The sequence below is a fragment of the Varroa jacobsoni genome, unplaced genomic scaffold, assembly GCF_002532875.2.
Source record: "Varroa jacobsoni isolate VJ856 unplaced genomic scaffold, vjacob_1.0 scaffold_621, whole genome shotgun sequence".
Classification (NCBI taxonomy): domain Eukaryota; kingdom Metazoa; phylum Arthropoda; class Arachnida; order Mesostigmata; family Varroidae; genus Varroa; species Varroa jacobsoni.
In genome coordinates this window covers 528,890-545,007 of record NW_019213523.1, presented here as the reverse complement: position 1 = coordinate 545,007, position 16,118 = coordinate 528,890, and the positions used below count along the sequence as shown (strand labels likewise).

Here is a 16,118-nt window from a genome sequence, read left to right as displayed (position 1 = left end):
TCGAGTCAAACGCTCTCTGCCTTTATGTTGAGTTCCGTGGGTCTATGCACTCCATTCACCTAGCTAACTCGCTCGCTCGCTCGAAGTCCCGCTACTGCCGTTCGCGTTGTTCATCGTCTATTCTCCTATTCATCGCGGTCACCCTTGCACCACCTACTCCTTGAACTACTACGCGAAGACTCAGCTTGCGCGGCGCGCCAAACCCGCTCTTTAGCGGCAGCGACGGCTATGTGACTGACTGGACAATATACTGTTAGACTGTTGTGTAGCGTGTTCGACTACCACCAGCTGCGCGGCACCAAATTATACAGCATTAGTCACAAGTCGTAGCCGTTTACTGTTGCACACTCGGGACATTCGCTGTATCACATCAGTCGGCGACTCATTCGACAGATCGGCTTGCGTTTGCCCTGCGTGCGTGTAGAAAGGTACACATTAATATTAAATACAACAAATCATTACATTTACGTTACCGGAGTGTCTGTGTGTTTGTGTATTTGTTTGTGCAGGTGTTGAGAAAAAAAGCTAGAAATATTACACTACGTGTAGGTTTGGTAGCCAGATCTGGTTTTCGGTGCTGTATCCAGATTGGAATTTTGGAATGATCCTAAAAACACAACGCGAACTAATTTAGTATCGCGATTACATGGATTACCCTAGTATCTGTGATCAATGAGCGCAATATTGCTTGAATACTCAGTGAACACAAATAGAGAATCACTGACGGCTGTTCCTGACCAAATGTGAATAGGACAAGAGTTTTTTAGTTTTTTAGTTCTTGCAGCTTCAGTTTGGCAAGGTCGTCGGTATTTATTTTATTCGCTTTGGTATTTCGTACTTTCCCACCGTCATTCAAATGGCAGATCATTAAGGAAATATCTTCAGAAAAAATCGCTATATAAGTGTAATAACCATTTACTTCTCCCATTCGTTAAGCTATCGCCAGTCGAGATTACCATTTGTTCATCGTCATGCGTGCATTCTAGCTATTGCAACGAAGATACTTATTCTGTCTCTTCTGATTTCATCCAGGAATGTTCTCATGTTAGTACATAGCTCTAGCACTATAGAGCTTCTATTTTGAACTGCGTCTCTAATTCGGAGTCCGTACCGCTCGCCAGATCTCTCTATCGCAAATACGGAAACTATTACATTGGCATTACGGCTTTATTCAGTAACGTGCATCTTGAATTTTGCGTGCAACTGGATTTTGCACTAACGCACTATTGATAAAAAAAAATTTTATGTCGATTTTCACTCAGTACGATACGAGAACATTTCTTTAGATAACATAATTATTCAATACAACCCCAAGATAAAGGCCATAATCAGCGTTAGAATTCCCGAATATGCCTCTGCCCTGCGCATTTGCTCTGGATGTTGCCTAGTGCTAACTGTAGTTACTTTTTCAAACCCAACCTGTTTTGTCCTACACCTAATTCCGCATTCGGTGCTCCTTTGCACCATATAGGTTGATCTGCCACAATAGCTTTTACCTCGTTGCAGGTGTCTTATACCCTGTTTCTAGTAATCCACCGCACTGTTCTTATTACGCCGCTAATTTGCTACAGTTATTTAATCACCGTGTTTTAGCAATTCGATTACGTTATTTTTGTGTTTCTTTTCCTTACTTTTCTTCGTTTATTCAGTTACCTTGGTGTAGCGCTGCTCATTACGGGATGTCGGTGCTCAGGCGTTTTACCCTCTACAAAAAGAGGATGCATAATAACCGTGCTCTAATGCCGCGCTTTTACCGTTCCTTTGTTTTGTCTTGGTTGCAAAAACCATATGACTATACTACCGCTAATCCGTTAGTCCTTATTACGATTGTCTCGTTATCTCACGACGGAATCATTTATTTCCATCTGATGGAACTTTCATAGCTTTTTATAAATATTAAGCATCTCAGGAAATCTAATGTGAATTTGACAACCTAAAGAAATTTTTTTTTAGGTTTTCAAATAAATTAAAAAAAAAAACAAGGTTTTACGTATTGGTGAGGAAGTACACCGCTTGAATGTAAGGCAAATATGGAAAAAATATTTCAAATTTTGTAAGTATACTTTTGTCTTTGTTACGCAGAGCTCAAAGTACTAGCAAACTTTTGTATCTGAACCTTTGAAAATACTCAGTTGTTGTCGTAAAACCCACCAAAAATGCTTCTTTCGATTAGAAAATATGGAAAGTCTTTATTTTCTGCAGCCTGAAGTCGATTTTCCCCAAACATATCATTTTCAGTGTAAAATTTCCTCATGATTCAAAACCTACATAATCGCTTAAATTCGAACCAATTTTAACTACCTATTTATCATAGCAAGCATGTATTTATGCACAATTTTCGATACTAAAAAAAGCCAGTTTTTTCTAAAACGAAACAGCACGCTCATGACTGTTAAAAAGAGCGTACTGGTTTCGCAATTCGAGCGAAGATCAACTAGTATCCAGTCTTTCTGCGATGCATAAACCCTACCAAGATTAAAAACCGACGATCCATGCTATTACCGAGTTCTCAGGGGACACACCGAAAGATCTTCAACAGGGTTGAGATCTAAAAAGCTCGAAATTTATCAAAACGACTCAATAACCAATTTTATCATTTTTCGGTATTTGATATAGCAATTAACGGCCGTTTTAAAGTGAGGACTATTGATTGCCTATCGGGTGGTACGGATGAGCCTCAACGCTTAGTCTGATCGGAACTTTTGACTATGTTGACCGTTTGTAAGCCATTTTGAGACGTTTGACCTGCCCTCAACTCAAATTGAATTCGGTTGAATTTTTTGCGTATACCATATATAAGCGAAATTGTAAAGAATTCACAATTACTAATATCGTTTAACGCACGGATACTATTCGAAGTTCTATATGAATAAAGGAAGAAATATTCTAAAGACGACTACTTAATGGTTTAGATTTTAATTTGAATCTGTAGTTGCGGTGGAGGATGGCTATGTTAGATATAAGCGCTAGAAATAATACTACAAGCATATGTAATCAATTTATCGAAATATCTTTGTTTAGAAAAAAACAAGCAAAATGGCCCAACCTCTCTCTATATATATATAGAATTGTTGAAAAAATATTGATCGTTTTCAAGCCAACATTGAACGAAGTATTTTTTATATTTTAAAATAATGTTACTAGGCTAAATATGGGCCATTTTAATCGATACCTTCCACCATTTTTCCGGTAACACCATAATCTATGTTCTAATCATAATCTATGTAAACGTCTGTGTTTTCCGAGCGAAAAATTGTGACAAGTTACTTTTGCATCTCTTCTTTAGCACCATTAAGAGGGTTTCGCAGTGACTGAAATAGTCTGGTAGTGCAAAACTCAAGCAATACGGCAGATGCATAAAGGTGTTCCATCTAAGTTCTTTCAATCTTTGTTGAGTAGCAAAAAATATATGTACTTTGGCTTTGTCGTAATGCAAGGTAACGCATTTTCTGTTTACTAGTTCCAGTGGATTCTTTAATGGTTTGTTGTAGTTGATGGCAGTAAAGCTAGTAACTGGCACTTCGGCCATCGCGACAGCAACTTATAGTGCAAGATTTCTTTTTGATTTCGTTCCAAAGACGCTGTATTATGACCTTCGCCGTCAGTCTGGCCTTTGCCATTTTTTGCTTGTGTATTGTTGGTGTGTGTGATCCACTTTTGATCATCGTTATACAAATGGTTCAACTTCGTTACCATTCCGTGTACTTACGTAGATGGAACTACGATAGCTGCTTCGATTTGTGTGGCACCCACACATCCAAGTTATTCTTATAGCCAGTTTTCTGTGAATGATTTAAAATTATCTGGTGGTGGATGTCTAGTTTTCGGCGGTATTGTAACTAATCACGTGTCGATTTTGGTTAACTTTCGCAATAACTGCTTCAGCTTTTTCTGCAATTGGTTGAGCCCTGCGATAAGCATCTTCACACTGATATTTTTATAATCAAAGCGACAAAGCGCATATTGATCATAAATAAGCACACACTTCTTACGGCCTTTAGTAGTGATTGTGCCTTCTTCGCAGTAAAGTTATCAAATACAAGGACTTTTTGCAGAAATATTTTTTTTAGAATACATTTTTTACTCATCTTCGAAGCGCTAAAATCCTAGGCCTGAAGGAAGCATTCCAACAATTTCAGCACATCTGCTACAGTGAAACCCTAACTTTCAACTGATACCACGCCGACCCGATCCGCCTCCTATCACTATTGCCTTACCTGGTTAGAAAAACGGTCAATACTTACATATACAACTCATACTAGCGTGAAGGTCTCAATGACGATAATCATAGACCGTTTCGACTCTTATTCAGAATATAGACGATGAACATGGCAGAGATTGGTATAGAACAATGTACAAGCGGTTGCACACATACAGGAAGCCCCAGGCAGACCAGGAAGTGATTACCGTACGAGTCAAGCGAGGTCTTGCACATTACAGGTATACTTGTATTAACCTTTTATGGAATATTTGATAAAGTTATGTGTAAATATATCTAGTAAATACCAATTGTTGGTACAGCAGAATGTATATCTAACGCATATATGTAAACCCTATGCATCTGTAACAAATATAGTAATACAGCCTACAGTTGATCATTCAGCGCCAGCACAGCCTCGGTGTTTGCTACCAGATGATATGTGAATACCGCAATGCCATTTAATGTAATTGAAACTATTGCGCCCTTACCACCAGCATTTAATTATCATAGAAGTCAGGAACTTCTACGGCCATTTATAATATAATAAAAAATCTTTTGCAATTCAGGGACGACGGCTACGTTTCGGAGCCAGAGCATACACCAGCTGAGCGGCGCCGTTTCAGTGAAAAGCGGTGGCCTTACGAACATCCTGAATATCAACGACTCAGTTCTGAGAGCAACGAGCAGAAAACATATTCATCCTATAGGTAACTGAATATATTTTTCGATCTCGCCATTCTATATTCTTCTTTGTTTCAATTGATCTTTCACAACGTAATTGCCGTACCTGTCATAAAGCACACATTGACAGTAAGTTCTGAAAAAAAAAGTGGAATAGGAGCTTCCCTAACAAAGCTGATTCTACACGAAAGTGGACCGTAGTCATTTTTGTAATGCTTCTTATCTTACCTGTTTTGTTAACATAGAGTAAAGCCTAAAAGGATTGAGGATTATCAGCCAGGGGATTCATCGGTGAGTGCTGTTGATAGCGCTGTTCAGCGAGACAAGATGTATCACCAGCACAAATACAATCCGCCAGTTCCGACCCCACCAAAACCAGCCTAGTGAGTAGGAACTGCTATCAATTTACATGAGTTAGAAACAGAAAAAAGAGCGCTACGCCTAAAGACCACAAACGTGCTTGTCTTGCTAACCCCTGCGACTAACACTAGCCTAGGTAGACATTTAATTGAGACCAATAAGCCATGAAGCACTGTCTGTTAAAGCGTTCCTCTTCTCAGCGTCTTCAACGACGACGATTCCTATAGGATGGTTAAGTTGGCCCAAGATCTGCCCCCAATCACCGCGAGCAACGCTACGCAACGGGACTGGTATCGGAGCGTTCAAAAGGGGCATGATATCCCACTTGGAGGACTCCGAAAGCCTCAGCCTTCTCCGCCTAAGGGTATGCGGACAACTTATGAGACTTTAATTTAGAACAATAGATCTATGTCGGCAATTTTTTTCAATTTGCTTGTTTCTATTTTCCGGCTTGCGGGCTATATTAATCTCGTTTATTTATACCTTGGTACGGCTAGAGGTAGTACTGAGATAGTGTATTTAAAGCGCGCTCTAGCTATTGTGCGCTTACGATAAAGCAACTACCATATCTATTTTAATTAGGAACCTGACATACTATAGATTTACTTATATAATATATATATATATATATATATGTGTCAGAATGATTAAAGGAGTGGAATCAACTATATATACCATACAATATGAAAATTCGTTTTCAGAACTCCGCGTGGGTCCGTGCCCCGTTGTGCAATCAAGCAACCCCTACGAATTTGATTTTTGCGGTAATTATCTATTTCTGCGTTAGTAAGTAATGCAACCTGATGAAGTAATTTAATCCATAAATATGTTAGTGCATTTGGTATAAACAAAGTGCCAATAACGTACGCTTTATATTATACGCCTGGAAAACCAATAAGCCAACCATATTGTAGTATTTTCTAATTCTTCAAATGAAACTAACATTATTTTTTGCCTTTTGATTTTAGCAGATGCGTATAAATTCCTGGAGAGTCAAAACTTGGCGCTAGAACGTGACTACGAAGATCTGAAGGCGATGCGCCAGCGCAAGGAAGAGGAATTGCAGCAGTTTCGCGAAGAAGCTCAAATCAAGAAGCAAATCCAAAATGAGGTATTCATTTATACATTCTGTCATCCTCATAATTTAATTTGACCATGCATTTTTATCTTCAGTTATCGGTCTCCTTTATTTCTTTCCACCAATGACTGTTGATTCCGTAACAATTTGTCCGGTATTAGGCAAAAGTGTTTGAAAGAGATTATAAGTGTGCTATAAACTCTGCTGTCCGTGTGTTTTTGTAAAGTACTAAAATGCTTGCCATAACGTGTTATGAGTAGGGGCACACTTTCGCCGACGAACTTTTCACCAAATCAAATAATTTGCAGCTGAACATAGCTAAAAAACGGTAAGCATACTTTGTAAATCCTGTCTTGATATTATCTTTCCTACAAGCACTTAACTGACTGCATTACATAAGGAGTACTTTTCCAATTGATAAATTGCAATAATATGTGTACAGGTGGATCAGGAAATGAGGCGTTATCATGATACACTACTGTCTGGCAACAAATCCCCAGTACCTGGAAATCGATATGACGGTTCCGCCTACGAGACGGTGTTCTTTACTCCGGATAACAAAGAGGTCATTATGCTAGGCAGGGTCATTTACGACTTTGTAGCTCACGCACCCAGGTACGACATTGCCAAATTTGAATTTACCAGCTCGATTCGATGTCTGTTTTTTAATCTTAAATACTAGTATGAAATACTTTCTGCGATATTACAGAACTAATTCTTAAAATCGAATGCTTTTCACAGTTCATTGGTATTTGTAGATTACTTTCGTTTAAATCCATCCGTCTTGCGCTGGACGCTGCATAGTTCCTGGAAAACCTCTTGGAAATTTTGTCTGCATTATGACGGAAAATACCAAGAAGCCAGCCATATAACATAGAATTTTAACGTGAATTCTGAGTCCATCTGATATATCGTGCTAGAATGAAATATATCATAAATTTTTACATTCTGTATGCATACATTTATCCAGTTTATTTTGTACGATATATTATATACAGTAATTTTCCGAAAATGTTTTCTCGTTTGTTCTGCAGGGAGCTGAATTTGAAAAAGGGTGACCTGGTCTACATTTTCAAAAAAATTGATCGCAACTGGTATGAGGGAGAATGTCTTGGACGGTCTGGAATCTTTCCTGTCAAGTAAGTACGAAGGGAAAAACACCGCTTAATAGAGAACTCTCATCGTCAGGCAATAAGAGTAACATTAAGTCTATTTCTACAACTCACATGTAGCGTGTTATTGATTTGACTCTATGTAACAGGTATGTTGATGTATTCCCGCCATCATCAATCGATACGCTTGCTGGAATCAAAGTGCAAGAGGGTTCAGCTATTGGCCGTTTCAATTTCCCTGCCAAATCTGCTACTGAACTCAGTTTCAGAGTAAGTATTCTATTTCGGATGAAACGTGGTGGATGTAAGTGGAGCGATGCGCTAGAAAGACGAAAAGTCTAGCAATATTTGCTCGCACTTCTTGCCACTAACAATGGTAAATGGGTGAATAACCATCTAGAACAATATTGAAACACCTACGATACTGCGAGGTAAACAAATGAACGGGTCAATTTTTGCAGGGTGACTGTGCTCACTAATATGAAGTGTTATTTCCACTTACCGAATCGATGATTTCTTCTGTTCACTTCTCTATTCGACTATATATTTGATGCTGTTTTCGACTTTGCATTCTGTTTTTTTGACAATCTAACAATGTATTTGCTTTGTTGGTCATACTATCATTGTTCACATTACTTAATTTTTACATTTAATAGGTTGGCGACAAACTGCAGCTGATTCGTCGCATTGATCATAACTGGTTTGAGGCCAAGATTGGAACCCGCCGTGGGCTCGTCCCAGAGAACTACCTTACCGTTGTTGCGGAGCCCAGCGAGATTCGTGTCCCAAAGTGAACAGCTGTTTTTAATTACTGATCACAAATACCTGTTTAGTGTCACCTAACTCTAATTCTGCTGAAGATCTAAGAGAGCATATTGTCAACAGTCAATACGCTCTCTCAGCACAGTCTGACGCCTGAGTATTGAATTTATTTACTGTTGATTAAAAAATTACACGTACCACGATTATGGCGATATATGATAGAGGTCAAATATCTGCTGATCAAATCTGTTAAGTTTGATTTCTGTTCGTTCTGCACCTTATTACGCGGCAAAAGGAATTATCCCTGCAAAAAAAAGGCCGATTCTCGTTTTGTCAACCAACCTCGGATAATTGAAAACCTGCTTTGGTTTCGGCATAGTTAATTTAGTACACAACATTTTAGCTTGCTCGATGATTGTTATGTTTTTTCCGTATGAGCTTACCTCCCGGTTGAAGAAAACATCTTTTTGTAACATGTAATAACATTCAAGCCTTCCTGTTTTGCCTTCGATCTCTTAAGACATTGTCCAAAAGACGATCATATTTTTTTTCTAGAATCCTGCCGCTCTTTTTATAATATCGATATTAAACTATTCATTTTATCACCTTAAAAAGGGTCAGCTAGCCCTAAGACCCACTTCTCAAGAATAACTTAATTGATTCGTTATCTTGCATTTTTTTTATTCAGTTATTCAGTTGTTGATTTGTTTTTCGTTTTGTTATATTACGTAGTGTGAAGACACAATGTACCAAAGAGATGGTAGGAGTAACTTCATTTCATATTCGTAACATTATTACTAACTCGAAAAAAGGTCGAGGCTTCACAAGGATTTGTCAAAAGATGGATCCTATCAGAGAAAGAAGGCTTTGCGATTTTAAATAAAAATTTATAGCATAAACAATAATAGTAACTTATACTAAATACTTACATCGCTGGACATGACTTTATTTGCACATTATTTGGCCTGTAGAGTAATACATTAACTTGAATATTAATCCATTAATGAATTATGATCAAGCAGTAATAGCACAATCATGTGCCGTGATTTATGATTTTTATTCCTGGATTTTTGATTTCCGGGCTGATTCAAATTCCTGGATTTTCACTGGCAGGTCCTTTTGAAGAACAGTGCTACTGTACGGCAACAATATCTCAATACTTTCTGTAATTATAATAACATCGTATTCAGCTTTCTCTTTCACCCCTAAGCAGAGTTATTATTGTTTACAAGTTGTTCTAGTGATAAGATATTTGCGGTGCAGAAAATTTATTATTTTATGTATAACCGGCTTCGCTTAATAAATATACTTATTAAGCGAAGCCGGTTACACATAAAATATCTGATCCTGCCACGCGTGTGGAGTGCACTATTGCAGTCAAACGCTCAGGCTAATATTTTAACAGCCTTTGCAATGTCGTCACAAACAATAAGACTATCATACAAATAAGTTACGGCGAAGGACAATGGTATTGTAATGGTCAAACAAAAGTTGTAATAAAATACAGAGTTCTCTAAAGAAACCAGCAAGGTCTTTTATTCACACCTTTCTGCTACTCAAACAATTGAATTCTTATGTCCAATAACTGTTATAAATCTTATAGAATTACGTCACATTCTACCAAGTAAACCTTCAGACCCAGGATATATATATATAATATATATATATGTAAAAACAGGTATATTAAACCTAGAAGATACTTCCTGTATCGTATTCCTAATAGTGACTCTAATTTGACAAGGTTAACTTTTGACAAACGCTACGTGCGATCAACAGCTGTAAAGAGCGTATACTTTTATGAAGTATGTTTTTTGATTAACATTTTATCGACCAAATAGCACACTTCAATATAATTTATCATAATATAGCAGCATATAATATCATAACTATATTAAATGAAAAGTGGAACTCAATAAAAGGGGAGTCAGTAACAAAAACAGCAAGCAAATAGTACAAACTTTTATGCGCTAACTGGTCGACTTATAAAAATTCAACCCAGGGTTAATATGGTAAAAATGATGTCCTCACAACAACTCTATCGAGCGCTAGATTTGGTTAAAAGTGAAGTACAAAATCAGATACAACACACCATAATCCTAGTCTGCTGTAATTCCTGAATTTGCATTTTGAAAGTATTCGACAACAACTTCAAGCTGAATGTACTACTTAAACCAATTATGCTTTACCCAATATTTTCCCTTTATACGAACACCCGAATGAAGACTTTCTACTGTTGCCTCCTATTTTGTCTCTTCAGGCTAGTGATGAATCTAACACAGTGAACGTAAACTACTGAAGATAGAACACGAATAGCATTTAATAGTCATCAGCCCTTTTTATTATAAACCCGCCCGACTTAGTGTCGGTAGCTGCACGCCGCAAACAGACGATTTATTCTTTATCACTACTTCAGTTGCTGCACTATCATGGCCACGTCACCAAAAGTTGAGCGAGTTATTCCAACTCCCTCACGAGTTTGATTGTGGTCAATAGGTCAACAGCAGCAGCAATATGATTAAGAGCAATATCATTAAATTCGACCACATCAAAGAGGGAAGCAGGAAGAAATGTTGGCAAGCTGATTGCAATTACGAAACCTGGCCGTTTAAAAGCTGCCGCTATTGGTAGTAATATACTAGCTCCATATAACTTAGATTTTCTGGAAGGCGGCCACGTCCACCGACTGGACGTAGTCCTCGAACTCTTGGATTTTTTCGCTAAGCTCTTCGATCGATACTTTGTCGTCCTCGACGACACAAACAATCTGAAGCTTGTTAATACCATAGCCGACAGCCATAAGCTTTGAAATGCCCCACACCAGACCGTCCATCGTGATTGAACGTACAGCGGCTTCGAGTGCCTTCATATCGGTTTCATCGTCCCAGGGTTTGACGTCGAGTATGACGTTGGATTTTGCAATGGGGCCAGGCTTTTTTGATTTCTTTTCGGCGTAAGCCTTTAAGCGTTGTTCACGCACTCGTTCGGCTTCGGCATCAACCTCATCGTCCGATCCAAATAAATCCATATCATCATCATCATCACCAGCAGCAACTGTTGTTGGGACAACCTTCGCTGCTGCTGCAGTATCGCCGGCTTTAGCAGCGGGCCAGGCCTTGCGCTCGGTTGCTGAATATGAGCTAATGTGCGTGTACCTGCAATTAAAGCAACAAGGGGTAATAAAATATTAGTCGCACCGTGCAGTTTATAGATACCAGGAAATATATGCTGCATTTAAAGGTGCTTAAAACAAGTCGATTTAATCGTGCTTAATATTACGTATAATATGCAGCTTCGGTTAGCCTCAGGTCTACGCATTGAATTTGATTTCGGTCACTGCATGAGATAAACGAATTATCTATCTACGGTTTTGCGGACTAAATATCGCTTTTGTCCCAAGTAGAGGTTCTCATTTAAAATGTTCTTTCATTATACTAATACTTCTCCAATATAAACAGAGGCAGACAAAGGTTGACTACCATAGTCAAATACATTTCTAGTTATCAGCATTGGAAAGTACGAGCATTTCTCCTCGTTATACATTTCGATATGCACATTATTTTCTAGAAAACCAAAATATTTTATTCTACTTTTACTCAAGAGATAACATCCTCAGAGCACATACGCCTAGACACGCGCGCATTAAGAAAATAGTGTCAAAGTAAAATGAATTTGTAAAGAACAGCTGGCGGTAGAATTTTATTAGTTTCATAGTCATATTTAAACTTTTTACTAAACCCGGATCACCCTCCCTCGAAGTGCCCCAATTCGTTCAGAAGAATGCCGAACAGTCGGAAAAGCCGATGTTGTTCGGCGACTTCAAAGTCAAACTTCAAGCATTTAAGTTCTGATAGAAACAAGTGACTTGAAGCCACATTTGCAGGCGTTCCACCATAAGTTGCTTTTTATGAAAAACGTTAATGGTCATTAGTGGCAAAAGTAATTTTGTCATTGAATGGAGATATTACTGAAAATCACTTGACGGGAAGAGTAAACTGAACACTGCACTCACCACCGGGATGCGTGAGGGAACTTCGCAGCGGACGGATTAGATCCAATCTGATCTATCGTCGCCATATCAGCCTGTGTTGGAACGTAACCCGAAATATAGCTGGCATTTTCCAGGTGGTCATTAAGTTTCCTAAGGCCATCGTCAGTCTTCAAATCTCCGAAACTCATTTTTTGCCTCGTGATGTCCTCAATCCACGTTGCCGGAACTGCTGCGAAAAAGGCCGCGCTGGTTTCGTTTCACGCCGATGATGACGCGCCAATCGATGTGTCCGCCGGGCTACCCAATTGGTCCGAAGAGTGGAGAGATCTGACAATTCAAAGATCCACATTAAAATCTATGGCTGACTTCTCGCGCATGTCAGTTGTAACGTACATCTGAGAAGCAAATAAAATTGTCCGAGAACATTTTCATATAATCATCAACAAATGTTATTGACAAGACTTTCGATAGGATTTACTCATAAACACTTAGCTTTATCCGCATCGGGTCGTCTGCTGCTTGTCTTGGCTCGCGCTTTCTGATGATGCTAATGATCAGAAAGTCAATTTTTGCCAATAAGTGCGTGGGACATGCGTTGTGAAAGTCACTAGGTGGTCGTCAAATAATAATGCTTTGGTGAGCTACTCTCGATCGTTCCGTGTATGGACAGGCAGTTGACGGAAGGTCAGCAAACGACGATGGAGTCTACGTTTCCACGTAAGTGTCTGCGTATTGAACGGGTACACTTTCTTCCGTCAGAACCCGGAATAGCTTGCACCACTAAATCTTACTGAGTATCGTCAGCAACAGTCAAGAGCTGAAGGAAGAAACAGAGCTCTGTGCGAGGAGTGAGAATTGAAGAACCAGTCGCAACGTGTCTACATTCATAGCCAGAACCAGTTAGCTGCTACAGTCTACTTCGAGGTCGACCGGCACGTTGGCACTTCTAACGGCACCATATAGATGGTGCAGACTTGAAGGGTCTCTATAAAATCTCTCAACATATCAAACGTGTTCCAGATACATCAAATAAGCTGCATCTTATCTTCAGTTGAAGTTTTTCCGAATACCCGTTTATAACAATAACAATAGCAGGATTTTGTTTCTTAAACGATGTAGATCGTTATAACACAGTCGAACACATTATGTTAAGATAGTACAACCGACCAATGAAATGAGTTATCGTATACTGCTATATATATATATCGTATGACTACTGTAAACACATCATGCAAAACTACATAGTTAATATTTTAAAAGCATAGTTAATATTTTAAAAACTATTTTGTAAAATCAAAAACTGCCAAAGGCTATCATAATGCCTATATTTCCTTTTTTTTTTGGTTCACTGCAGGAAAAGTTTTGTTCGAAGCATTGTTTTCATTGATTATATTCGGCCACTTATAGGACACAGGCCACCTTTAGGTTATTGCGTGATCATACGCCATAATAAATATCAGTGATTATTAGGGGTGAATCACGCTAAACTAAACGCTCCCTAAAATATGGCGTAACAGGTTGGTGTTGAGCGCTTTGAATCAACAGATACTTAGTTATATTTCAATGGATGGTTCTCCAGTTTATTAATGGAATAAATAAATAGGTAATGCGACGTGACGACGAACGACTGCCTTTTTTCATCACGACGTATTTTTCTTACGATTTTCATGCGAGCGAGTCTTATCTGTTTTTGATAATTTATATTTGAGTGATTATGATGGGAAATAATGTATTAAGGCGTTTATGAAGGATCAATTTTTACGAGTTGTTAATTATGTAGTATCCATATTGGATTGTGATCGTAGTGTTTAGATTGAAATTACAGTTATACTAATATAATAGATGTTATAGGATTTCACTGAATGAAAATTCATGTTTTCAAACAAAAAATGTAACATTTGTAACAATTTTTTTTCATGTCGTACCATAATGAGCATATGCTGGTCCTTGATTGATCGCAACCATAAGAGCTCTGACTCTGTTGTTGTAAAACAAAATGAAGTTATTCAACTATATTATAAAGACACTAAAGTAATATACTTTGACAAACAACACAGACATAACAAAACTGATAAATGATCTGAGGTTTGATATCCGAAAAGATCCGTATGTTTTTTAAAAATTTAACGCTGTAAATACTTTTTTTTTTTATATTTAGAACCCGGATCCCCACTCTACTCTCCATACTTGAACTTCGATCCTTCATACTTAAACGCGGCTGGCCCTGAGTACATTTTCCCGGAGGGTGCTGGGGCTAAACGGGGGCGGTTCGAATTGGCTTTTTCGCAGATTGGGACATGTTTACTTTTAGGAAGTTCGATGGGCTGCTCTCGCGGTCTTATTCAAGGACTCCGTGAAACAAGTTCTTTATCGGGCGCCGTGCGCCGCAGTCAACTTATAAACTACACTATCAAAGGCGGTTCAGGCATTGCTCATCGTATCGGAACAATAGCCGTCATGTACTCAGCTTTCGGAGTTCTACTAAGTAAAGTTAGAGATACCGACGATGAGATCAACACTAGTAAGTGTGGCTTTTGGCCTCGAACTATGTGTTAAGCAACGTTTGTATTGTGCTATTCTGTCTATAAAAGTAGATAGGTTATATTGTACTCCACGTTAGATACAAGAACGCGAAAAACTCGTTAAAAAAAGTTATGATAAAGTACTACCCAACGTTACGACAATACTATAAGAATAATATGCGATACTATAATAAACAACAAATAAGAAACAAAAAGGGGATGAGTACTTAATACCTGAATAGGTTTGAGCGTCTATTTAGCATAAAACTTAACTACTTACGTTCGGATTGTTATTAAAGTTTATTTATTTGGCTTCTTTCTTTATCTGTTCAACAGTTGTCTCCGGCGGTCTAACTGGACTCTTATATAAGTCAACTGTAGGTCTTAAACGCTGCGGAATAGGTGGTGCTGTCGGTCTTGGAATTGCTTCGATTTACGCTGCAGCGACGAGTGAAGCTGTCCGCAAAATGTTCTAACAAGAATCTGTAAAAAGACTAATCTTTGTGACGAATTTCAGCTCTTTTGGCTAGGGTCCGATATGTTAACCTCGTGGTGAATGATATCGGTCTAGTGTTATTATCACTATCGGCTTGTACCTTGATAGTGCAACTGAACTGAAATTGAAAGACGGACGCAATATATATATATGATATACAGGCACACAAATGGAGATACACACTCAAGCATGAGTATTAGTATCTACAGAAGACCCACATGAAACTGCAAACGCAAACAAGGACGAAGAGCTGTCATTATGGATGCGTGCACATGGAGGAAAGACTGGAGATGTATCTATACCTACTGTAATATAGAAGTAAGACGGCATGATGTGGTCTTAATGTTTAGAAAAACATTTAGGGTAGTAAGTATTAGATTGGTCCCTGTTAGTTGAATGGGAAGAAGTCAAGGGAATTCATTCTTAATAAATTTTATTAAATACGAAATCAGTAGTTCGTTTTTCATCGTTCGTTGATAGCATAACTTAAGAAGCAGAAAAATCAGCAGCAATAACCTTATCGCAAAAACGTCGTTCTACAAAAATTACTTGAAAACTTTGAAGATCAAAAGTCAGAAAAATATCTACCCGATAAAATGCAGACTTCTCGAATGGCCTCGCGATTTAACGAATTTCAGAAGTGTCTAACAAGTTCGCATCTATGGCAAAAAACAGAACTTCAACGTCGGAAGTTAAGCGCAGAGCAGCTATTATCCAATTTCGTCGTGCAGAATAAAGCATCAATGGGAAAATAAGCTTCATCGCAAATAAAAAGCTTATGGCATTGCAAATGAGTACGCCGCTGTAGAAGAGAAGGGTTACAGCATAGCTTAAAAAAGACAACGATAGGCAGAAAAAAGTGCAGACCCAAGAGTTTATGGATAAGTCTAGAAGTACTCTCTGAAGAAATTGTTTCCA

General features: G+C 38.4%; 3 protein-coding genes across 7 annotated transcripts in view; 2 read left to right on the top strand and 1 right to left on the bottom strand.

Moving 5' to 3' along the window:
* LOC111262011 (sorbin and SH3 domain-containing protein 1) overlaps positions 1-9,716 on the top strand; it is a 39,743-nt gene extending 30,027 nt beyond the window's left edge. For 2 of the 5 annotated variants that reach the window (XM_022835959.2, XM_022835960.2), the window contains 10 exons: positions 4,313-4,440; positions 4,768-4,908; positions 5,128-5,265; positions 5,428-5,606; positions 5,944-6,006; positions 6,211-6,353; positions 6,763-6,935; positions 7,355-7,459; positions 7,582-7,702; positions 8,089-9,716. In XM_022835959.2, the coding sequence (XP_022691694.1) occupies positions 4,313-4,440; positions 4,768-4,908; positions 5,128-5,265; positions 5,428-5,606; positions 5,944-6,006; positions 6,211-6,353; positions 6,763-6,935; positions 7,355-7,459; positions 7,582-7,702; positions 8,089-8,226 (1,329 nt within the window). In that variant the 3' untranslated portion in view covers positions 8,227-9,716. Of the gene's footprint in view, positions 1-38; positions 429-4,312; positions 4,441-4,767; positions 4,909-5,127; positions 5,266-5,427; positions 5,607-5,943; positions 6,007-6,210; positions 6,354-6,762; positions 6,936-7,354; positions 7,460-7,581; positions 7,703-8,088 lie in introns of those variants that run through there. The other 3 variants (XM_022835963.2, XM_022835961.2, XM_022835962.2) reach the window with 3 other exon arrangements.
* A 793-nt stretch (positions 9,717-10,509) lies between these two features.
* LOC147753252 (elongation factor 1-beta'-like) lies at positions 10,510-12,446 on the bottom strand. The gene is made up of 2 exons (XM_086968919.1): positions 12,204-12,446; positions 10,510-11,346 (listed from the first exon to the last, which is right to left on the bottom strand). Exons 1-2 carry the CDS (start codon positions 12,368-12,370, stop codon positions 10,845-10,847), a joined length of 669 nt encoding a protein of 222 aa, XP_086825045.1. The 5' UTR covers positions 12,371-12,446; the 3' UTR covers positions 10,510-10,844.
* A 262-nt stretch (positions 12,447-12,708) lies between these two features.
* On the top strand, positions 12,709-15,648 carry Tim23 (translocase of inner mitochondrial membrane 23). Its single transcript, XM_022835964.2, has 3 exons — positions 12,709-12,899; positions 14,341-14,703; positions 15,041-15,648. Exons 1-3 carry the CDS (start codon positions 12,845-12,847, stop codon positions 15,178-15,180), a joined length of 558 nt encoding a protein of 185 aa, XP_022691699.1. The 5' UTR covers positions 12,709-12,844; the 3' UTR covers positions 15,181-15,648.
* Positions 15,649-16,118: the final 470 nt, after the last annotated feature.

Excerpts from the sequence above, each read along its gene's own strand:
- LOC147753252 (XM_086968919.1), bottom strand. The coding sequence starts at position 12,370 with ATGAGTTTCGGAGATTTGAAGACTGACGATGGCCTTAGGAAACTTAAT. Across the intron at positions 11,347-12,203 it reads TTCCCTCACGCATCCCGGTG|GTACACGCACATTAGCTCAT; the intron begins GTGAGTGCAGTG and ends CTTTAATTGCAG.
- Tim23 (XM_022835964.2), top strand. The coding sequence starts at position 12,845 with ATGGACAGGCAGTTGACGGAAGGTCAGCAAACGACGATGGAGTCTACG. Across the intron at positions 12,900-14,340 it reads GATGGAGTCTACGTTTCCAC|AACCCGGATCCCCACTCTAC; the intron begins GTAAGTGTCTGC and ends TTTTATATTTAG. Across the intron at positions 14,704-15,040 it reads CGACGATGAGATCAACACTA|TTGTCTCCGGCGGTCTAACT; the intron begins GTAAGTGTGGCT and ends TCTGTTCAACAG.